Genomic DNA, 25540 nt, shown 5'->3' with positions numbered 1-25540 from the left:
TGGTTGCGAAAGCTTGAATTTTGTGTGTATGTTTGTGTTTGTTTGTGTGTCTATCGACCTGCCAGCACTTTTGTTTGGTAAGAAGATGCCTATGTGAATTAAAATTGAACTGAAATTGGTTTTCTTAATGACAGTAAACATTAAGGAAGAAATGTTCTTAAAATCGAGTGTACGAATTTGAAGATCTTTGAAGAGGTCTCACATTGGATTATTTGCTTTACACAATACTTATACTACTTTCTTTTGCCTCGCTTTAGATGCACTGCTCTGGAAGATATTTTTGTAAGACAAAAAGCAGTGAAAAAAGGGTGATAAAAAGGCTCTGTTGTCTACAGCAGAATACAATGAGATATATTTCTAATGGCAAAATTCACTCAATTACTTAATTTTCAGAAACTTGTGGTGTGAGCATAATATAAACTGTGGTGGCCCACATGCAGTCACATTTGATAATGAGACTTGGTGGTGTATCAGCTAGAAATGGCATTTTGATGTTACTCTTATTGAGCCTCCTGATAAAGAATGGAAACTACAGAAGGCTGTTAGGTCTGACCACTAAACTAGGCTGTGGCAGTCACACTTCAGGAGTTTAGTCATGGATAATGAGCTGTTCCAATGTAAGAATACTGCTTCTCTTTGCAAAAAAAATCATTCATTGTGCTGTAGGTGTCGCCAAGAATGAGGACTGGATTAAGATACAGATAAACAACAAGCCAACAAATCATAAAAAAGATCATCTGTACACACAGCATTAACAATATACTTCCACTATACTACTTAATAATATTTGACCTGACACCAGGTAACATGACCTAATAATTTTACGGAAAGCACATACTTTGGGAAAAATCTGCTTATCTCACTCATATTAAATAATTGCTTTTTATCTTCAGTTAGTTGTTTCCTACATCTTGATTTTATGGTGATATTATTCAAAGAAAATAGTTACCTAAATCTGTAACAACAGGAGTCAGTTTGCAATAGACCATTATTTCTCATGGAGCTTTACTGTGGATTCTGTTACTTGGCATGTAGCTGACAGCAATTTTCAATCCTTGAATCTAGATAATCATATACTTGTAGAGCGAGTAGCTGAATAGTGCGTTTTACTGTATGAAAGTTAAGTGATTGATCGATGAGAGTGGTTGCATGGTAGACAGAAATACATAATCCCTCTTACGCAGGGATGTGGGGTATAGCTGGAAAGACTGTTGTGTCCTGTCATGGAGACCAAAGTGATGCCATCTTCACTGGCAGTAGTGGGTGCATATTGATGGCAAAAGCTATTTCCATTGCCATAGTTGTTGGAGGTAACAGAATAGACTGTTATCTTCTAGAAGAAATATCTGATGCGGGATCTTTATAATTTTCTGTTAAGTTTATATAGGTTCCCAAATTTTTACTTTATATCTGATGGGTGCTTATTGATGACTTGTCCACCCGCAGTGTGTTTTCTCAAGGAGGAGTTTGAAACATTGAACTCTAGATGCCATGAAGACAGGTTCTGTCATCTCCAAATGAGGGGACCAGAATAATGGTGGTTGTGGACAACTAGCAGCCAGTGGTGAGTCTGACAAGAAATCCTGTGAATGTTTTCAGAATGTGATAATATTGCACCCCGGCTCTGTCACATAATAAATTAATCATTTGGTGCAGGCTGCTTTCTGGACAGGCTGAAGTATGCAGAAGTTCGATCTATCCATAAAAATGGCAGACAAGAGTGACATCTTAATGTTGTTGTTGTTACCACTCCCTGTAAGCTTGGAATCTGCATAAGGATTCTAGAGCTGAAATGTTGAACCAGATTGTGAAAAGTTACATATAAAATGCCCTAGTAGTACAACTCATGTCCAAGGATTGTGGCCTTGGCTGTTGTCATGTAGTTATTACTGTCCTCAAGATTGTGACATAAGTTTTATAGTTGGTCAGCTCTATGGTTGAAGAGTCTGTATCTTTGGTATGAAGAGATAGAAGATCCCCCATTGTCTGTGTTATTTTATGAAGGTAATACACCATACCTACAAGAGGGATGTCATTAACGGCAGAACAGATTTTTTTCAGAAGTACAATATTATGATCCATACACTTAAATCGTGCAAGATCGTAGCATGTTGTAACAACTTAGCTTTTGTTATATAACTCTGTTGGGACTTGATTTATGAGATCATACAGGGAAAATACTTCATGAAAGTCAGTCTGTGAATCAGTTGACTCTGCTTTGAAAAAAATAGTCAGTAATCCATTGTAGTCTTCATTCTCTAAAATATTTGAATAATTTGAACAGAGTGAAACACATCTGCAGTTAAAGGTGATTTGCTTATTCCAATTTTTATAGATGAGTCACTATTGCGTATTTAGGTTTGTCAGGAAATATGTCTCAACAAACTGACTATTCACAGGCAGACTGCAATGTTAGTCCTATCTAGTCACTTTAATACTCTGCCAGAAACACCGTCATAGGCAGATCACATACTACTTTTAAGCAGCATGATTAATTCAGTCATTCATTTTGCTCTGTGTATCCTACAATGAAGGAGAATCTTCTGGAATGTGGACTGAGTTAAGTTATACATTAATTAATGTAGAGTAACTGTTAGAACCTACATTGATAATTAACCAGCTGTAATCTACTATAGCTATTATTTAAACCAAGTTTGAAATAGTGAAATCAACACAAATACTGGTACTTTAAATACAAGCTGCTGCATCATTAGTTATGACAGTTAGTTGCAATTTGCCTCCTACTTGTAGTTTAATATCTGCATGACAAAACTGACATTTAACCTACAGTTACATTTTTGTCATCTCCTTAAGGTGCCATATTATTTAAATAATGCTGTCACTGTTATAAACAGTACCTGTTGCATTACATGTTACGCATTTATATTTGATGTTCCAAAAGCATGTTTAAAATTCATTCATTCAAATTTGTTACTGCTGCGAAGAAGTAATCATTTAAATTGGTAGTCTTTGATTTCAATGTGTTATCATTTCTTCTACAGCTGTTATTCTTGTTTATTAGTGCTCCAAATTGTTTTCACTGTATTCTTGGAGTATTTGTGTACAGTACATGTGTTATGCTGTTTTGAAAACAGATTGATGGATTTTGCAATACGTTGGTGGTGATGTTTTATCTCTTGACTACAGCTTTTCTTCTGCTTTAGAAAGTTTTTCTCAGTTTTACACAAGATACTTTCATATCACATGTTATCTATCATTTACATCTACCTTTCTTTTAATATTACTTTTGTTTGTTTTTAATGGAAAACAGTAGTTAAAATGCCAAAAGAATAGTTTTTTGTGAAAACTATATGTTTTGTATGTTTTTTGGCCATAACATGATTTCTGCCCTGCTTGAATTCATGCTTTTAAAAGTTCACCTACATAATATTCTCCTTGCACCATCCAGACTAGCATGTTTCTGGCCAGTAACATCTTTGTGAAACTGTGCATGTCCTCAGCCTATTTCTTCACCACAGGATTCACATTCTTGTAATTACCCCTGCTGAAAATCTTATGCTGTGTAGTCTATACCACTATTCATTGCAGCCCATCACTTGTAAGAGTTGTTTCATCACTGGGAAGTTAGCTAGTTGTTGACACTTGGCACAACAGATGTGCAACCTTTTTCTCAGTTTCTATGTCAGCTTGATGCTGACTGAACTGTAAGTGAGAGTGAATGGAATACAGTCTTTAACGGTCAAATGTAAGACCGTGCTGCATAGGACACTCTCTCAGACAACTGCTCTAACCTTGGTCATTACATTATGATGTAGATTTATTTATTTAGTTTGTCTCTTCCTCCAGCACTATTAACTGAGAACAAGGAAAGTAGGATCCTGTTTCTACACAAGTGCTTCATTCGTACCATTCGCATGTATAAAATTGGGCTAATTTTCTGTGGATCATTTTTCAGTCTCCTGCTTCTACCCATTTCTGCCATTTCTTTCCCAATTCCTATTATTATTTTCTCTTTATGACATCATATTATATTTCGTGTTTTCTAATGTTGCTTTTTCATTTTCTTCAACATATGCTTGTTGTTTCCTTTCTCCTTGTTTATTCCTCCTTTTAGCCCGACATAGACTTTCTTTGAAAATGCCAACAGTCCTCTCAGCCACATCCATTTTCTTAGCTCTTCAAATTTAATCTCTTACCAACATTTCAAATCAGATTTGCCATATTTTCTGGGATGTTGGGTGTATATTGACTGGCTTTCCCACTGTTTTTGTAAAAAACCTCAAATGATGTAGTAAAAATACAAAGATTTTTGAACAGGTCCCAACACAATATTGTACTGAACATGTTTGTGCCATTTTGTCACTGTGCCATGAGTGGCAAATGTGCAGTTTGTCATAGGTTGGTTTACAGTTTAGTATTTGTGTGTGGAATTTGTGTATTGTAGTTCCATTGGACTGATGGCAATGTGACAAAGTAAGAGTTTCCTAGTGAGGTTGTTCTATGAATTTGTAGATTGTGTTTAAAAGACAGGAATATTGCAGGACAAAAGCTGAAGATTTGTGCCCTACAGGTAGAGTCTGAGACTGCAAAAATTGAGATAGAGCAGTGGAAGGGGGGGCAGGGGGGGGGGGGGGGGGGGAGAAAGTGCGATGTGGGAAAATGTGACAAGAGATGGAAAATGGGGAATAGTTTGTGTAGTTTTGTTACTATGGAGCTAAAGGACAGATACAGAATTCTGCCTGTTGAAAGAGAGGAGCCTCATTAGCTGTAGAAGAAACTATGGTGCAGCAGATCATCAATAAGAATTTACTAGAGAGGTCTGACACTGAGATGAGTAGAGAAAGAAAGACCTTGCTGCTAGGTAAGTTTTACGGGGGAGGCCAACATGTGGAGGTGAAACTAAGATCAAGGTACCATGTGACAAGTATTTTAAAACCTAATGTTACAATACCAGAGAAGGAAAGTTGCCACTCACCATATTGTGGAGATGCTGAGTCACGTTAGTGACAGGAACAGTGGAGAGTCGGTCAAGGAAATGGTTGGTATCTTTTATATAGAAGGATAGGTTCCGGCTAATAGATTGAAAGTGTTGGACACAGTAACCGGCCACAATGGGGCTTCGTGGGTGGTTGGCTTTATGGACTTTAGGGAGCATGTAGAAGGTGAGAGTGCAGGGAGTGGTAGGGGTAAGAAGAGAGATGGACTCTGGGGAGAGGTTCTGGGATGGGCCTAAGGATTTGAGTAGTGACTGGAGATCCTTCTGGGTTACTGGAATGGTTTGTAGGTGGAAGTATCTGACAGCTGACGGAGTCATTCTGCCATGTAATCCTCACGGATCAAAACAACACTGGTGGAGCCTATGTCTGCAGGTAGGATTATAAGGTTGGGATCAGTTTTTAGATGGTGGACTGCGGTTCTTTCTGCAGATGTAAGGTTAGTTTGCATATCGAGGGATTCGGGGAATGATGGTGAGGCAAGGTTCGAGGTTAAGAAATTCTGGAAAGTTAACAGGGGGCGGTTTGGAGGCAGTGTGAGGGAGGAATGAACTGAGTTAGGCAAGGTTCAATATTGGTCTTTGGTTGAGTCTGAATGGTCAGGTTGGTGGCGAAAAAGTGTTTCCACTGTAGGGACCCGGAGAAGGAGAGAAGGTCTTTAACTAGTCCTACATTGTTGAATTTGGGAGTGGGGCAAAAAGTGAGGCCTTTGGAAAGGACTGATATTTCTGTGGGGCTAAGGTTTCTAGAGGAAAGTTTCATAATGGTCTTGTGGGTCTGTTTAGGTTTTGGGTCCTGTGTGGTGGTGGGAGGGAGTTTTGGAGGGTGGGGTGAGTGTAGTAGGTTAGCAAGATAGGGTTTGTCAGCTGTGAGTGGGCATGGGGGAGGTTTGGACGTTGTTGTAGAAGTGGTGGACAGTGGTACTCCAAGGTGGGAGTAGGGTGAGCAGGATGGAGAGCTTTTTGAGGTGGCGTTGTGTATGTCGCTCAAGTTCCTGCAGGGCAAGAGTTTCAATGTGTGTTATGGGTTCCAGGAATTTGGGATTACATAGCAGGAGAATTTTGTGGATGGAGAGAAGGTACTGCAAGGAGGATTGGGCTTGGTTGATATCTAAGGAAGACAATGATAGTGGAAGGCGAAAACTCACTAAAATTGGTGAGAAGTCACAAGGGTCAAAGTAAAGAATAACTAATGATTAATAAATATATGTATATTACTATGGGTAGCAGCTTTGAGGGCGGATAAGCGTAAAGAAGGGGGACGGCAGGAGGTGGATTTAGTGGGTGCGAACAGGGATGGAACGGAACGGAGAAAGTGTGGGGGGTGGGGAGGGGTTCGTAGTTAGAGATGTAAGATCGTATGGCACTGGAAAAGTGCAGGGGATAACATGCAAAAATACGGGAACTGACACAGGGAGCGTGATCAGTTTGAAGGCTTAATTATATTGGCGGGAGTAATGTGGGGCATAAGATGGTGCACCAACAATCAGCGTGGTCTTGAGGCTGTCTGTTGCATGTGGCTGAGATGGTTGATACAGTGTGGCTCATAAGTAGAGCATGCAGTGCGGTTCGTAAGGCAACAAGAGAAACATAAGAGAGAAAAGAAAGAAGGATGGACATAGTATAGCAATGCAAAAGAAAGTTGTTACAAAGGAAAGCAGCACAGGGTTAGGATTGAAGAAAAGCCGTCAGGCAAAAATCAAACAATGGAAAATCCAGGATAGAATGTAACAATACCAGAGAAGGAAAGTTGCCACTCAAGATATAGCAGAGATGCTGAGTCACGATAGGCCCAACAAAGAGATTCACACAATTATAGCTTTTGGCCATTAAGGCCTTTGTCAGCAGTAAACACACGTACACACACGCACACACACACTCACGCAAATCGCAACTAGCACACATGTTAGCAGTCTCGGAGAACTGAAACCACACTGCGAGCAGCAGCACCAGTGCGTGATGGTAGTGGCGACTGGGTGGCGGTAAGGAGGAGGCTGGGGCGGGGTGGGGGAGGGATAGTATGGTGAGAGTGGCGGACAGTTAAGTGTTGCAGTTTAGATGGAGGGCAGGAGAGAAGGTGCAGAGGGGGGAGGGGGAAGTAGCAGAAAGGAGATAAATAAAAAGAAATTAAAAGACTGGGTGTGGCGGTGAAATGACGGCTGTGTAGTGCTGGAATGGGAACAGGGAAGGGGCTGGATGGGTGAGGACAGTGACTAAGAAAGGTTTAGGCCAGGAGGGTTACGGGAACGTAGGGTGTACTGCAGGGAAAGTTCCCACCTGCGCAATTCAGGAAAGTTGCTGTTGAAAGTTGCTGTTGGTGGGAAGGGTCCATATGCCAGAGGCTGTGAAGCAGTCATTGAGAAGAGGGGTATCATGTTTAGCAGCGTGTTCAGCAGCAGGGTGGTCCACTTGTTTTTTGGCCACAGTCTCTCGGTGGCCATTCGTGCGGACAGGCAGCTTGTTGGTTGTCATGCCTACATAGAATGCAGCACAGTGGTTGCAGCTTAGCTTGTAAATCACATGACTGGTTTCACAGGTAGCACTGCCCTTGATGGGATAGGCGATGTTAGTGACCGGACTGGAGTAGGTGGTGGTGGGAGGATGTATGGGACAGGTCTTGCATCTAGGTCTATTACAGGGGTATGAGCCATGAGGTAATGGATTGGGAGCAGGAATTGTGTAAGGATGGACGAGTATATGGTGTAGGTTTGATGGATGGCGGAATACCGCGGTAGGAGGGGTGGAAAGGGTAGTGGGCAGGACATTTCTCATTTCAGGGCATGACGAGATGTAATTCAGTTGCTCCAGTCCCGGATGGTACTGAGTTATGAGGGTAATGCTCCTCTGTGGCCGGACTGTGGGACTTTGGGAGGTGGTGGGAGACTGGAAAGATAAGGCATGGGAGATTTGTTTTTGTACAAGGATGAGAGGATAATTACGGTCAGTGAAGGCTTCAGGGAGACCACCCTCAGTATATTTTGAGAGGGACTGCTTATCACTGCAGATGTGATGACCACGGGTGGCTAGGCTTTACAGAAGGGACTTCTTGGTATGGAATGGGTGACAGCGGAAGGGGTGGCAGCTGTCGAAGTGGAGGTATTGCTGGTGATTAGTAGGTTTGATATGGATGGAGGTACTGATGTAGCCATCTCTGAGGTGGAGGTCAACATCTAGGAAGGTGGCTTGTTGGTTTGAGTAGGACCAGGTGAAGCAAATGGGGGAGAAGTTGTTGAGGTTCTGGAAGAATGTGAGTAAGGTGTCCTCACCTTCAATGCAGATAGCAAACATGTCACCAATGAAACTGAACCAGGTGAGGGGTTTAGGATTCTGGGTTTTTAGGAAGGATTCCTCTAGATGGCCCATGAATACTGATATTGACAATATTTCTTTTTTTGTCACATCAGTTCGTTATTTCAAAGGAGGCACATGCATTTGACATATATTTATACAATTTATATGCATATTTGGATGAAGATTGTGTCAACCTATTGTGCTATTGAATAATTACTAGAATATAGCTTCTGTCACCTCCATATTGGTTAGATTGTTGCAGAATAATTATGAACTGCTACAAAATGAAGAAATTGTTTCAAGAGTGATCACTGCTTTAGTGAAAGCTCAATTGTATGAGCAGGCTGGTGATCTGTGTGAGAAAGTAAATGACACAGAAAAAGCCTTCCAGTACTACAGAAGAGGAAATGCATTTGCGAAAGCTATTGAATTGGCACGATATGTGGCACCATCAGGTATGAGTTCAAGTACTTATAAAGTTTTTGTACCTTTATGTGGAAAAAATGTCCAAATGAATGTTAATATTTATGCACTTTGAAAATGTCATGGATAAAAAATAATATTTCTGATATACAATAGTAAATTTTTCTTTGAAATTTAAAGTGAGAAATAGTGTTGTTATAATTTTTTTTAATTGCCATGGTAAATGAGTCCTGATCATCTGTGACAATATTATTTTTTTGCCTTATGCCTGCTGTAATGTACTGGAATATTATTATATCATAAAATGTAAATATGAATTTGTTATGTTCCCTGTATAGGTGTAAGTATTTCCAGATTTGAGTTTTCCCAACTTTTCGTAGCTTTAACTTTTGCACCTGAAATAATGTATTATGACCGTGTCATTGCAGCTGGATCGGACTTTTGTGGTATTACGGGTTTTGAGTATGTTGGAACTGAAATACCTCAATATGTATGGGACTCTCCTTAATAAACACAAAGACTTCCTTCTGTTACTATCTCCATACACTGTCACAAAAATACAAAAACTTCTTCTATTCGAAGCTTTAAAACATAGGGAAGACACATATAAATTGCGTTCTCAAACTGTGACATAAAATTATAACATGAATGAATCTCATATGTCTTTTTTTTGTTTCTGCACGTATGTCGCACCATATTGTTACAGTGCATGCATTTGTTCTGGCGTGTTGCATTACTTTAGCATGGGATGATGATACATGGAACATACACAAAAGCCCACTTAGTTACTACTTTGTCTTGTGAAGTCTCACCTTGAAGTTCTGGAGCAACATTCTGTACACTCGTAACATGCAAAAACAAATAACAAAACCACCAAACAGTTTCATACGCTTCATTAATAATTCACTATACTGTATAAATATCATGACCATCATTTGTCAGCCAAGTAGACAAAGAGGTACACATCAGTTTACTAGAGTGGTATGTAACACCACATACTTCCCCCGCTGAGACAGATGATGTCTGTGTGCGCGTGCTTGCTTGTGTGAGTGAATGTGTATAAAATGTGTGTTTCCTTTTATGAAGAAAGCTTGGGCTGTAAGCTAAATGTGGGACAGTCTTTTCATTGCGCCTGTCTGCAACTCAGCCTGTCATCTTTATGGTGAGTAGCAGTCTTATCTTTTTCCTTTTATTGTTAATATTCACACCTGAAGTTTTTATGTTTTGATTCCTTTGGTACTTACTTCTAATATCATATGTAACATCACTGCTTAACTCTAGAGATTATGTCAGTAGGTTTTTGTTGATTTTCAATTCAAAACTCATTTAATTCCTAATATTCCTAATATCACACTCACAGCTTTTAATTGTTTATAATGATAGTGTGATCATATATATGCCTCACATTTTTTCATCTTAAATCAAAGTATCATTTACCTTGAACAGTATCATATTTTGTTTTGTTAGTACTTAGTTTTTGGTACTCCTTATCATCTGTTGCACGGAAGCATAGACACCAGCAGTTATAGTACATACTATTTGTTCATTTATTTACTTTTCTTTTGTATGTATACAACTCTTTATACCATTCTTATCCATAGCATTTATCTTCAATTCAATACAATACATACTTCAAACAGATCTAAACATTTAGTAAAATACTTATCAGAACCAAAATACATTAATATAGGGGTTCTGCAAGGTGGCATATTAGGACCAATACTATTCCTGATATATATTATTGACTTTCCCAGTAGTGTTACTCATGGTGAAAAAATACTCTTTGCTGATGACAGCAATATTATAGTTACTGAGAAAACAAGAGAACTCCTTGCCGAGAAAGCAAATGAAACTCTCAAGGAAGTTTATGATTGGTGAATAAGCAATAAAGTGACATTGAAAATAACTAATGCCATGAATTTCAGTTTGAACAGGGAAAAATGGCAATGTTAAATTAAATGTAGATAGCACCTGTATAGACTGTGTAATTTCTAGGAATGGATATTGCTTCTCAGTTGAAGTGGTGTGAACACACAAAGGTAATTGCAAACAGAATGTCATCAGCATGTTATGTCCTTAAGAGTCCTATCATCAGCGTGTAACATGCAGTGTCTTTTAGTTACATATTATTCATATGTACACTCAATTCTTAGCTGTGGCATTCTTTTTTGGGGAACAAACACACAAAATATGAACACAATTTTCAAACTCCAGTAAAGAGCCATAAGAATAAACCAAAAATACTAGTCAAGCTCATTGTAAAGATCTGTTCAAAACACTGGGGATTTTAACTGCTCCATGTGAAAACATTTACCAGTCAGCTGTACACATAAAATAACATTGGTAACTACAACTTTGTCCATGGCCATGCCATAAGAGACAGACTCAACTTACATTTATCAAGAAAAAATAAACATAAAACTCAAAACAACATTTTCTATCAATGAATAAAACTGTACAATAAATTACCAAAAGAGATTAAAGAAATTTCAAAAATACACTTATTTATAAAGGCAGTTAAAAAGTACCTGTTACGCAATACATTTAATACATTGAAGGATTACTTAGATAAAACAGAGTAGGGGTTTGATAAAAAAGTTATATAAATAAGTAATAATAATAATGTATCTAAAAACAAAGATGATGTGACTTACCAAACGAAAGCGCTGGCAGGTCGATAGACACACAAACAAACACAAACATACACACAAAATTCAAGCTTTTGCAACAAACTGTTGCCTCATCAGGAAAGAGGGAAGGAGAGGGAAAGACGAAAGACGAAAGGATGTGGGTTTTAAGGGAGAGGGTAAGGAGTCATTCCAATCTCGGGAGCGGAAAGACTTACCTTAGGGGGAAAAAAGGACAGGTATACACTTGCACACACACACACACACACACACACACACACACACACACACACACACACATATACATCCGCACATACACAGACACAAGCAGACATATTTAAATATTACTTGATCAGTAGTCGTTTGCACCATTTGCTTTGGTGCACCTATTATCTCACTAGTGTCATCGGTGAATATTATGGCCTTTGCTGCCCCATCTGACATGTGAAAATCGTTTATGTAGACAAGAAACAATAAGGGACCTTGAATACTGCCTTGTGGTACTCTTATTTCCACTTTTTTTGCATCTGATATTAAATTTATCTTGTGGTTGGTTAAACTGACATCAGTCCTACAATCCATGTTCTGTTTGTGATTTCAAAAATCTAGCTCTGGCACAGAAACGTGTGCAGTATTCCAGAATTTAATTTTGCATTAATTGTCAAATAACATCAAAAGTCTACATAGTAATAGTGCATTATTTAAAAGTAAAATAAAGATGTATTTCCTTGATAAAACTTCTTATTTATGTGAATTTTTTAACAGATGTGTAGACTTTTTATGTGTATATTTTATTGTTTTTTATGTATTGTTGCAAAATGTGCTAGTCCTTGTGCGATCTTATCTTCTTCTTCTTTTCTCTCTCTCTTTCTGTCTCTCTCTCCACTTTGCTTTCGTTTTGTTCTAGAGTTATGTTGTTTTTTTTCCCTGTAACTGTTTGTGTAAATCAACTATACTTTCCTTTGTTTCATGTTTATGCAGTTTACATTTATATATTCTTTGACTTGTTCACGTCATAGCATGACGCATGCATGAAAGTATCAATGTAATATGTATGTAAAGACAAATAAGTAAATTACTACTTTTATTTACTCTAAAAGGAGAATTTTTCCTAAAACATGTAAAACATACACAACTGACTTCAAAGAACCATACTCAACCTTTAATGACATTCATTATGTGTGTAATTTGCATGATTTATTCCTTTGGTACTATTGATTGAAATGCCTTATGCATATCTAAATGGGGTGCTTGTAATAATTACTATGAAACGTGTAATAATTTTGCAAAACAATTTTTTTTTTATCAGTAATTTTGAGGTGTAACTATGTTTCATGATGCAGATGTCATTATTTTGGAAGAGCAGTGGGGTGACTTCCTTGTTTCAAATAAGCAGTTAGATGCAGCTATAAATCATTATATAGAAGCAGGCAAAACCTTAAAGGCACTACAAGCAGCTATGGATGGAAAGCAGTGGAGAAAAGCTGTACAGATAATTCAGGTAAGACTTTTTCAAGTTTCCCAGCTATGTAGCTTCAGGCATTTTTCATATCATATTATTTAGTTAAAACATGCTAGTTATCATTCCAAACATTGCTTTTGAAATGAAGCTATTTGAGCATAAGAAGATTTGTGAATAATCTGTATAGTGTACACTTTTTTGTTGTTTCCTGTAGGTAATTGATGATACAGAAGCAGTTTCCAAACACTATGCAACATTAGCACAACATTTTGTTTCAATGAGGGACTTCTCAACAGCTGAACAAATGTTTCTTCAAGCTGGTATGTTCCAGGATGCAATAGATATGTACAATCAAGCAGGTAACTTTCAAAAATATTCTGCAGCTTTATACTTTAATATTTAAAACTGCTTTATAAGGCTCTATATCGTATGTTTTCTACAACATGTCCTTAGCAGGTTGCTGTATTCACATGTAAAATATGGTTTGTCTTGTCAGGTGAATGGGAAATGGCTCATCGTTTGGCTACTAAGTACTTAGACTCAGAAAAAGTGTCTCTCATGTATATCAACCAGGCAAAAGATATGGAGAAACAAGGAAAACTAAAAGAAGCAGAGAAACTGTATCTCTCTGTATCTGAACCAGATGCTGCCATCTCTATGTACAAGAAACACCAACAATATGATCAGGTAGTGACACACAATCGTTCCCTCTCTTCTCCCTCCCTTCTCCCCTTCCTCTCTCTCTCTCTCTCTCTCTCTCTCTCTCTCTTTGTGTATGTGTGTGTGTGTGTGTGTGTGTGTGTGTGTGTGTGTGTGTGTGAGTGTGTGTGTGTGTGTGTGTGTGTGAGAGAGAGAGATAGAGAGAGAGAGAGATAATAATATAGAAAAGTATGTGTACCAGTAATTTGTGGTTTTCAGGTAGTGAAAAATCTAATATTAGTTGATGTGTAAAACGGGAATATATAGTGATGCAGTATGATGTAAACATCCCCCCCGCCCCCCAATTATGAACACATACCCACCCATGATTATGGAATACTGAATTTGGTGGGCAGGATGTCAAAATTATTCTTCCAAATGAACAGGAGATATTGGTGTGTTAGAAGTGAGGAAGAGGCTTGGTAATGGGCCTGAGGCCATCTTTGCTTGTATAAAGCTGAGGTATTGAATGATCAATTTTTTTAAAAAAGAAAAAAAACCTACATCTATTTAATTTACATTAAGCCCACTCACTCGTAATTTTGTCCTGCAGAATGTAAACAATAAGTATGTACAATTTACCACAGTGGTGTAGAGAAGGTTGAAACAAATAATTTGATATTGGTGGCTTGTGGTCTATGAAGTCGGGAAACTACCTCAAATTGGCCAGCAAAAACCAACTGAGCTTCAGCACACACACATTGCACAAGATTTTCAGTATTCTCTCACTCTCTTCCCAAATCTACTAGCTCTAGAGAAGAAAAGAATAAGTCCTTTCTTCTAAGAAATTTAGTATTATTTACTTTTGTACTGGGATAATTTTTTTCTAGAGGCCACAGTTTTCAAATATTCAAGGAACAAGCATAAAAGTGAGTTTCAAATGGACCTGCTTCCTCACCCACCATCAGTCAGGATTTTTAATTTGTTGTTCATGGTACTACCTCCTACCACTGTACAAAAATTTGTGTCCACACAAATTATTTCCCATTTTCGACCTTATTTAATTTTCATTGACTGAGGTATTACGCCTTCAGTTTGGTTGTGCTTTTATCAGTTGTAAAATTGATGTTTGTGTAAATTTTACCTCACAATTTTGTGAGCTTAAACAGCATAAAGTTAACAATTAATTAATTTTATATGTCTGGCCTCCTTACTAAAAAACCACCTAAGTTACAGCAAATGTGCTTGTAAGGATTAAGTTTACATTGAATTGTAAATGTAATTAGTTTTTGCATAACATTTACAAAAGTTTTTTTTCTTTCATTACGCTGATGGGAAAGTTTAAATTAAAAAATTGTAATGAAAAACTGACTGAGCAACCAGGTCGGGAGGGTAGTTGCAGGGTGCGAAAGCTGTTATCAGGTAGTTGGTGTAATGCTTCAGGGATTCCGGACTCGAGCAGATTCGTTTGCCATGAAGACCTAGGCTGTAGGAAAGGGACCGTTTGATGTGGAATGGGTGGCAGCTGTCATAATGGCGGTACTGTTGCTTGTTGGTGGGTTTGATGTGAACGGACGTGTGATGCTGGCCATTGACAGGAGGAGGTCAACGTCAAAGAAAGTGGCATGGGATTTGGAGTAGGACCAGGTGAATCTGATGGAACCAAAGGAGTTGAGGTTGGAGAGGAAATTCTGGAGTTCTTCTTCACTGTGAGTCCAGATCATGAAGATGTCATCAATAAATCTGTACCAAACTTTGGGTTGGCAGGCCTGGGTAACCAAGAAGGCTTCCTCTAAGCGACCCATGAAAAGGTTGGCGTAGGAGGGAGCCAACCTGCTACCCATGGCTGTTCCCTTTAATTGTTGGTATGTCTGGCCTTCAAAAGTGAAGAAGTTGTGGGTCAGGATGAAGCTGGCTAAGGTAATGAGGCAAGAGGCTTTAGGTAGGGTGGCAGGTGATCGGCGTGAAAGGAAGTGCTCCATCGCAGCGAGGCCCTGAACGTGCGGAATATTTGTGTATAAAGAAGTGGCATCAATGGTTACAAGGATGGTTTCCGGGGGTAACAGACTGGGTAAGGATTCCAGGCGTTCGAGAAAGTGGTTGGTGTCTTTGATGGGAGACTGCATGTAATGGGTTGAAGGTGTTGATCTACGTAGGCAGAGATACGTTCTGTGGGGGCTTGGTAACCAGCTACAATGGGGCGGCCGGGATGATTGGGTTTGTGAATTTTAGGAAGAAGGTAGAAGGTAGGGGTGCGGGGTATCGGTGGTGTCGGAGGTTGATGGAGTCAGGTCAAAGGTTTTGTATTGGGCCTAAGGTTCTGAGGATTCCCTGAAGCTCCGCCTGGACATCAGGAATGGGATTACCTTGGCAAACTTTGTATGTGGTGTAGTCTGAAAGCTGACGCAGTCCCTCAGCCACATACTCCCGACGATCAAGTACCACTGTAGTGGAACCCTTGTCCGCCGGAAGAATGACGATGGATCGGTCAGCCTTCAGATCACGGATAGCCTGGGCTTCAGCAGTGGTGATGTTGGGAGTAGGATTAAGGTTTTTTTTAAGAAGGATTGAGAGGCAAGGCTGAAAGTCAGAAATTCCTGGTAGGTTTGGAGAGGGTGATTTTGAGGAAGAGGAGGTGGGACCCGCTGTGACGGAGGAGAGAACTGTTCCAGGCAGGGTTCAATTTGGATAGTGTCTTGGGGAGTTGGATCATTAGGAGTAGGATTAGGATCATTTTTCTTCGTCGCAAAGTGATATTTCCAGCAGAGAGTACGAGTGTAGGACAGTAAATCTTTGACGAGGGCTGTTTGGTTGAATCTGGGAGTAGGGCTGAAGGTGAGGCCTTTGGATGGGACAGAGGTTTCAGAATGGGAGAGAGGTTTGGAGGAAAGGTTAACTACTGAATTGGGGTGTTGTGGTTCCAGATTGTGTTGATTGGAATTTTGAGGTTTTGGAGGGAGTGGCAAGTTTGCGGAGGGAATGTAAATAAAACTTAATGGGGTCATTGTGGGGTTGTTGTGAGGGTGACATGGTATTAGAAGGTGGAAAGTGTAACATGAGGCTGAAATGAAAATGAAAATAAAAGTATATGGGGAGAGATAAAGGTGAACTAGAAAGTAACTGGAGATCTGGTAAAAGAAAGGCGAAAAAGTGTTGGTATAAGCTGGGCTATGTTGATCCTGTGGTGAACTTGGGTTGGTAGACAACGATGTGTACAACCCTTGGTTGCGAAAGCTAGAATTTTGTATGTATGTTTGTGTTTGTTTGTGTGTCTATCGATCTGCCAGCGCTTTTGTGTGTGTTTGTGTGTGTCTATATATATATAAACAAAGATGAGGTGACTTACCGAACAAAAGCGCTGGCAGGTCGATAGACACACAAACAAACACAAACATACACACAAAATTCAAGCTTTCGCAACAAAACGGCGAACGGAAACCCGAGGCCGATGTTGGATCACCTGCTGCACTAGCTGAGCGTTGCCCTCTGTGGTTGCCGTACGCGGTCGCACTACCTTTCCAGCACGTTCATCCGTCACGTTCCCAGTCCGTTGAAACTTTTCAAACAGATCCTTTTTGTATCGCTTTTCAGTCCTTTGGTTACATTAAACCTCCGTTGAAAACTTCATCTGGTTGCAACAACACTGTGTTCCAGGCGGTGGAATTCCAACACCAGAAAAATCCTCTGTTCTAAGGAATAAACCATGTTGTCCACAGCACACTTGCACGTTGTGAACAGCACACGCTTACAGCAGAAAGACGACATACAGAATGGCGCACCCACAGACTGCGTTGTCGTCTATATCTTTCACATCGCTTGCAGCGCCATCTGTTGTTGAAAATTGTAACTACTGTAATTTCGAAAGTTTGTCCGCCTGAAAATGTACTGTTGTCCCAAGCATATTGCAACAAACGGTGTATTTCTATCGCTGCTCGTTTAGTTTGTATTGCCGTTTCAAATATACCGCTCATTTTTAAAACACCCTGTATATATATATATATATATATATCTAAAAAGAAAGATGATGAAACTTGTGGTTCCAACACCCCAATTCAGTAGTTAACCTTTCCTCCAAACCTCTCTCCCAATCCGAAACCTCTGTCCTATCCAAAGGCCTCACCTTCAGCCCCACTCCCAGATTTAACCAAACAGCCCTCGTCAAAGATTTACTGTCCTACACCCGTACTCTCTGCTGGAAATATCACTTTGCCATGAAGAAAAATGATCCTAATCCTACTCCTAAGGATCCAACTCCCCAAGACACTATCCAAATTGAACCATGCCTGGAACAGTTCCGTCCTCCGTCACAGCGGGACCCACCTCCTCTTCCTCAAAATCACCCTCTCCTAACCTTCCAGGAATTTCTGACTTCCAGCCTTGCCTCTCAATCCTTTTTAAAAAACCTTAATCCTACTCCCAACATCACCACTGCTGAAGCCCAGGCTATCCGTGATCTGAAGGCTGACCGATCCATCGTCATTCTTCCGGCGGACAAGGGTTCCACAACTGTGGTACTTGATCGTCGGGAGTATGTGGCTGAGGGACTGCGTCAGCTTTCAGACAACACTACTTACAAAGTTTGCCAAGGCAATCCCATTCCTGATGTCCAGGCGGAGCTTCAAGGAATCCTCAGAACCTTAGGCCCCCTACAAAACCTTTCACCCAACTCCATCAACCTCCTGACCCCACCAACACCCCGCACCCCTACCTTCTACCTTCTTCCCAAAATTCACAAACCCAATCATCCCGGCCGTCCTATTGTAGCTGGTTACCAAGCCCCCACCGAACGCATCTCTGCCTACGTAGATCAACACCTTCAACCCATTACATGCAGTCTCCCATCCTTCATCAAAGACACCAACCACTTTCTCAAACGCCTGGAATCCCTACCCAGTCTGTTACCCCCGGAAACCATCCTTGTAACCATTGATGCCACTTCCTTATACACAAATATTCCGCATGTCCAGGGCCTCGCTGCGATGGAGCACTTCCTTTCACGCCGATCACCTGCCGCCCTACCTAAAACCTCTTTCCTCATTACCTTAGCCAGCTTCATCCTGACCCACAACTTCTTCACTTTTGAAGGCCAGACATACCAACAATTAAAGGGAACAGCCATGGGTACCAGGATGGCCCCCTCGTATGCCAACCTATTCATGGGTCGCTTAGAGGAAGCCTTCCTGGTTACCCAGGCCTGCCAACCCGAAGTTTGGTACAGATTTATTGATGACATTTTCGTGATCTGGACTCACAGTGAAGAAGAACTCCAGAATTTCCTCTCCAACCTCAACTCCTTTGGTTCCATCAGATTCACCTGGTCCTACTCCAAATCCTATGCCACTTTCCTTGACGTTGACCTCCACCTGTCCAATGGCCAGCTTCACACGTCCGTCCACATTAAACCCACCAACAAGCAACAGTACCTCCATTATGACAGCTGCCACCCATTCCACATCAAACGGTCCCTTCCCTACAGCCTAGGTCTTCGTGGCAAACGAATCTGCTCCAGTCCGGAATCCTTGAACCATTACACCAACAACCTGAAAACAGCTTTTGCATCCCGTAACTACCCTCCCGACCTGGTACAGAAGCAAATAACCAGAGCCACATCCTCATCTCCTCAAACCCGGAACCTTCCACAGAAGAACCCCAAAAGTGCCCCACTTGTGACAGGATACTTTCCGGGACTGGATCAGATTCTGAATGTGGCTCTCCAGCAGGGATACGACTTCCTCAAATCCTGCCCTGAAATGAGATCCATCCTTCATGAAATCCTCCCCACTCCACCAAGAGTGTCTTTCCGCCGTCCACTTAACCTTCGCAACCTCTTAGTTCATCCCTATGAAATCCCCAAACCACCTTCCCTACCCTCTGGCTCCTACCCCTGTAACCGCCCCCGGTGTAAAACCTGTCCCATGCACCCTCCCACCACCACCTATTCCAGTCCTGTAACCCGGAAGGTGTACACGATCAAAGGCAGAGCCACGTGTGAAAGCACCCACGTGATTTACCAACTGACCTGCCTACACTGTGAAGCGTTCTATGTGGGAATGACCAGCAACAAACTGTCCATTCGCATGAATGGACACAGGCAGACAGTGTTTGTTGGTAATGAGGATCACCCTGTGGCTAAACATGCCTTGGTGCACGGCCAGCACATCTTGGCACAGTGTTACACCATCCGGGTTATCTGGATACTTCCCACTAACACCAACCTGTCAGAACTCCGGAGATGGGAACTTGCCCTTCAGCATATCCTTTCTTGTCGCTATCCGCCAGGCCTCAATCTCCGCTAATTTCTAATTTCAATTTGCCGCCGCTCATACCTCACCTGTCTTTCAACTTCATCTTTGCCTCTGTACATCCGCCCCGACTGACATCTCTGCCCAAAAAATGCCCAAACTCTTTGCCTTTACAAATGTCTGCTTGTGTCTGTGTATGTGTGGATGGATATGTGTGTGTGTGCGAGTGTATACCTGTCCTTTTTTCCCCCTAAGGTAAGTCTTTCCGCTCCCGGGATTGGAATGACTCCTTACCCTCTCCCTTAAAACCCATATCCTTTTGTCTTTCCTTCTCCTTCCCTCTTTCCTGACGAGGCAACCATTGGTTGCGAAAGCTAGAATTTTGTGTGTATGTTTGTGTTTGTTTGTGTGTCTATCGACCTGCCAGCGCTTTTGTTTGGTAAGTTTCATCATCTTTCTTTTTAGATATATTTTTCCCATGTGGAATGTTTCCCTCTATTATATATATATATATATATATATATATATATATATATATATATATATATATATATATATATATGCTTGTGTCTGTATACGTATGGATGGATATATGTGTGTGTGTGTGTGTGTGTGTGTGTGTGTGTGTGTGTGTGTGTGTGTGTGTGTGTGTGTGTGCAAGTGTATACCTGTCCTTTTTTCCCCCTAAGGTAAGTCTTTCCGCTCCTGGGATTGGAATGACTCCTTACCCTCTCCCTTAAAACCCACATCCTTTCATCCTTTCGTCTTTCCCTCTCCTTCCCTCTTTCCTGATGAGGCAACAGTTTGTTGCGAAAGCTTGAATTTTGTGTGTATGTTTGTGTTTGTTTGTGTGTCTATCGACCTGCCAGTTCTTTCTTTTGGTAAGTCACATGAACTTTGTTTTTAGATATATTTTTCCTACGTGGAATGTTTCCCTCTATTATAACCATATATATATATATATATATATATATATAAACAAAGATGATGTGACTTACCAAATGAAAGTGCTGGCAGGTCGACAGACACACAAACATACACACAAAATTCAAGCTTTCGCAACAAACTGTGTTGCCTCATCAGGAAAGAGGGAAGGAGAGGGAAAGACGAAAGGATGTGGGTTTTAAGGGAGAGGGTAAGGAGTCATTCCAATCCCGGGAGCGGAAAGACTTACCTTAGGGGGAAAAAAGGACGGGTATACACTCGCACACACACACATATCCATCCACACATATACAGACACAAGCAGACATATTTAAAGACAAAGAGTTTGGGCAGAGATGTCAGTCGAGGCAGAAGTGCAGAGGCAAAGATGTTGTTGAATGACAGGTGAGGTATGAGTGGCGGCAACTTGAAATTAGCGGAGATTGAGGCCTGGTGGATAACGGGAAGAGAGGATATATTGAAGAGCTAGTTCCCATCTCCGGAGTTCGGATAGGTTGGTGTTAGTGGGAAGTATCCAGATAACCCGGACGGTGTAACACTGTGCCAAGATGTGCTGGCCGTGCACCAAGGCATGTTTAGCCACAGGGTGATCCTCATTGCCAACAAACACTGTCTGCCTGTGTCCATTCATGCGAATGGACAGTTTGTTGCTGGTCATTCCCACATAGAATGCGTCACAGTGTAGGCAGGTCAGTTGGTAGATCACGTGGGTGCTTTCACACGTGGCTCTGCCTTTGATCGTGTACACCTACCGGGTTACAGGACTGGAGTAGGTGGTGGTGGGAGGGTGCATGGGACTGGTTTTACACCGGGGGCGGTTACAAGGGTAGGAGCCAGAGGGTAGGGAAGGTGGTTTGGGGATTTCATAGGGATGAACTAAGAGGTTACGAAGGTTAGGTGGACGGCGGAAAGACACTCTTGGTGGAGTGGGGAGGATTTCATGAAGGATGGATCTCATTTCTGGGCAGGATTTTAGGAAGTCGTATCCCTGCTGGAGAGCCACATTCAGAATCTGATCCAGTCCCGGAAAGTATCCTGTCACAAGTGGGGCACTTTTGTGGTTCTTCTGTGGGAGGTTCTGGGTTTGAGAGGATGAGGAAGTGGCTCTGGTTATTTGCTTCTGTACCAGGTAGGGAGGGTAGATACGGGATGCGAAAGCTGTTGTCAGGTTGTTGGTGTAATGCTTCAGGGATTCCGGACTCGAGCAGATTCGTTTGCCACGAAGACCTAGGCTGTAGGTAAGGGACCGTTTGATGTGGAATGGGTGGCAGCTGTCTGTTGCTTGTTGGTGGGTTTGATGTGGACGGACGTGTGAAGCTGGCCATTGACAGGAGGAGGTCAACATCAAGGAAAGTGGCATGGGATTTGGAGTAGGACCAGGTGAATCTGATGGAACCAAAGGAGTTGAGGTTGGAGAGGAAATTCTGGAGTTCTTCTTCACTGTGAGTCCAGATCATGAAGATGTCATCAATACATCTGTACCAAACTTGGGGTTGGCAGGCCTGGGTAACCAAGAAAGCTTCCTCTAAGCGACCCGTGAATAGGTTGGCGTACGAAGGGGCCATCCTGGTACCCATGGCTGTTCCCTTTAATTGTTGGTACGTCTGGTCTTCAAAAGTGAAGAAGTTGTGGGTCAGGATGAAGCTGGCTAAGGTAATGAGGAAAGAGGTTTTAGGTAAGGTGGCAGGTGATCGGCGTGAAAGGAAGTGCTCCATCGCAGCGAGGCCCTGGACGTGCGGGATATTTGTGTATAAGGAAGTGGCATCAATGGTTACAAGGATGGTTTCTGGGGGTAACGGATTGGGTAAGGATTCGAGGCGTTCGAGAAAGTGGTTGGTGTCTTTGATGAAGGATGGGAGACTGCATGTAATGGGTTGAAGATGTTGATCTATGTAGGCAGAGATACGTTCTGTGGCGGCTTGGTAACCAGCTACAATGGGGCGGCCGGGATGATTGGGTTTGTGAATTTTAGGAAGAAGGTAGAAGGTAGGGGTGCGGGGTGTCGGTGGGGTCAGGAGGTTGATGGAGTCAGGTGAAAGGTTTTGTAGGGGGCCTAAGGTTCTGAGAATTCCTTGAAGCTCCGGTGGACATCAGGAATGGGATTACCTTGGCAAACTTTGTATGTGGTGTTGTCTGAAAGCTGACGCAGTCCCTCAGCCACATACTCCCGACGATCAAGTACCACGGTCGTGGAATCCTTGTCCGCCGGAAGAATGGCGATGGATTGGTCAGCCTTCAGATCACGGATAGCCTGGGCTTCAGCAGTAGTGATGTTGGGAGTAGGATTAAGGTTTTTTTTAAGAAGGATTGAGAGGCAAGGCTGGAAGTCAGAAATTCCTGGTAGGTTTGGAGAGGGTGATTTTGAGGAAGAGGAGGTGGGACCCGCTGTGACGGAGGAGAGAACTGTTCCAGGCAGGGTTCAATTTGGATAGTGTCTTGGGGAGTTGGATCATTAGGAGTAGGATTAGGATCATTTTTCTTCGTCGCAAAGTGATATTTCCAGCAGAGAGTACGAGTGTAGGACAGTAAATCTTTGACGAGGGCTGTTTGGTTGAATCTGGGAGTAGGGCTGAAGGTGAGGCCTTTGGATGGGACAGAGGTTTCAGAATGGGAGAGAGGTTTGGAGGAAAGGTTAACTACTGAATTGGGGTGTTGTGGTTCCAGATTGTGTTGATTGGAATTTTGAGGTTTTGGAGGGAGTGGAGCTGGAAGTGGGAGATTGAGTAGATGGAAGAGACTGGGTTTGTGTGCAATGAGAGGAGGTTGAGGTTTGCTGGAAAGGTTGTGAAGGGTGCCTTTCCGGAGGTGGGAAACCTGGAGATTGGATAGTTTTTTGAGGTGGAGGGTGGCATGCTGTTCTAATATGTGATTGGCCTGTAGGAGGATGCTCTGAACAGCCGGTGTGGATGTGAGAGAGGAAAGATTGGGGACTTTTATTAAGGATAGGAGTTGACGGATGTGTTCATTGGCTGAGTTGATGTGTAGGTGAAGGATTAGGTGGGTGAGGGCAATGGATTGTTCAGTTTGGAACTGGTATAGGGACTGATGGAAAGAAGGATTACAGCCAGAGATGGGAACTTTATATGTGAGGGCTTTGGGGGTAATGCCAAATGTCAGACAAGCTTGAGAAAATAAAATATGGGAGTGTAATCTGGCTAGGGCGAAGGCATGTTTGCGGAGGGAATGTAAATAAAACTTAATGGGGTCATTGTGGGGGTGTTGTGAGAGTGACATGATATTAGAAGGCGGAAAGTGTAACATGAGGCTGAAATGAAAATGGAAAAAAATAGATATATGGGGAGAGATAAAGGTGAACTAGAAAGCAACTGGAGATCTGGTGTGAAAAAAGGCGAAAAAGTGTTGGTAAAAGTTGGGCTGTGTTGATCCTGTGATGAACTTGGGTTTGTAGACAACGATGTGCATAAAGGTTAGGTGGTTGTGCTACCTCCAAAACACGTTAAAGGGTGGAGAAATTCGGGAAAATTTCGAAAAAACTACGTGTAAATGTATTAAAAGGAGTGGTTTTGTGGTGGAAGATTATGAGAATGAGGCTAACAATTGTCTGACGAAGAAATAATGACGTTAAAACCTGTGGGGAGCGGCTAAAAATGATCAATGATGTGGGAAAAACGGAAATGGAAATAAAGCGAAAGTACTAGAACTAGCCGAATTGGTTGTTTAATGTTGTTGTTGTTGTTGTTGTGGTCTTCAGTACTGAGACTGGTTTGATGCAGCTCTCCATGCTACTCTATCCTGTGCAAGCTTCTTCATCTCCCAGTACCTACTGCAGCCTACATCCTTCTGAATCTGCGTAGTGTATTCATCTCTTGGTCTCCCTCTACGATTTTTACCCTCCACGCTGCCCTCCAATACTAAATTGGTGATCTCTCGATGTCTCAGAACGTGTCCTACCAACCGATCCCTTCGTCTAGTCAAGTTGTGTCACAAGCTCCTCTTCTCCCCAATTCTATTCAATACCTCCTCATTAGTCATGTGATCTACCCATCTAATCTTCAACATTCTTCTGTAGCACCACATTTCGAAAGCTTCTATTCTCTTCTTGTCCAAACTGGTTATCGTCCATGTTTCAGTTCCTTACATGGCTACACTCCATACAAATACTTTCAGAAACGACTTCCTGACACTTAAATCTATACTCGATGTTAACAAATTTCTCTTCTTCAGAAACGATTTCCTTGCCATTGCCAGTCTACATTTTATATCCTCTCTACTTCGACCATCATCAGTTATTTTACTCCCTAAATAGCAAAACTCCTTTACTACTTTAAGTGTCTTATTTCCTAATCTAATCCCCTCAGCATCACCCGATTTAATTTGACTACATTCCATTATCCTCGTTTTGCTTTTGTTGATGTTCATCTTATATCCTCCTTTCAAGACACTGTCCATTCCGTTCAACTGCTCTTCCAAGTCCTTTGCTGTCTCTGACAGAATTACAATGTCATTGGCGAACCTCAAAGTTTTTACTTCTTCTCCATGAATTTTAATACCTACTCCGATTTTTTCTTTTGTTTCCTTTACTGCTTGCTCAATATACAGATTGAATAACATCGGGGAGAGGCTACAACGCTGTCTCACTCCTTTCCCAACCACTGTTTAATAGGTGAAAGGAACTGTTTGTGAACTAGAAATGGTGGATTTTATAGCAGCGGTAGTGTTGAAAGCGGGGGGGGAAAAAAAAAAATTATTTTATTGGTTATGGTTTGGAAATGGGTTACGTATTATTGAGTATATATAGGCGGGATAAAATTGTATAGTAGATTACGGTAAAAAGGAGAAGGTGCATACAAAGTGAACCTACTGGCAAAAACAGAAAGAGAAAATAAGACGACAGAAAAGATTTCGAAATGCAACAGTAGTGACAATAACAAACATGATTGTTGGGTTCAAATTAATGATATGAATATAATAGAGGGAAACATTCCACGCGGGAAAG

General features: G+C 41.5%; 1 protein-coding gene across 1 annotated transcript in view; it reads left to right on the top strand.

Annotated features, from left to right (window-relative positions):
• The window catches only part of LOC126473704 (intraflagellar transport protein 172 homolog), a 358573-nt gene that overhangs the window by 198790 nt on the left and 134243 nt on the right, over positions 1-25540 (top strand). Inside the window, exons 17-20 of the mRNA XM_050100944.1 lie at positions 8498-8700; positions 12639-12796; positions 12972-13116; positions 13254-13444. Of these exons, the coding sequence (XP_049956901.1) occupies positions 8498-8700; positions 12639-12796; positions 12972-13116; positions 13254-13444 (697 nt within the window). The remainder of the gene's footprint in view (positions 1-8497; positions 8701-12638; positions 12797-12971; positions 13117-13253; positions 13445-25540) is intronic.

This window comes from Schistocerca serialis, chromosome 4, assembly GCF_023864345.2.
Source record: "Schistocerca serialis cubense isolate TAMUIC-IGC-003099 chromosome 4, iqSchSeri2.2, whole genome shotgun sequence".
Taxonomy (NCBI): Eukaryota; Metazoa; Arthropoda; class Insecta; order Orthoptera; family Acrididae; genus Schistocerca; species Schistocerca serialis.
The sequence above is the reverse complement of the archived record's forward strand: the minus strand, read 5'-3'. Positions and strand labels throughout refer to the sequence as shown.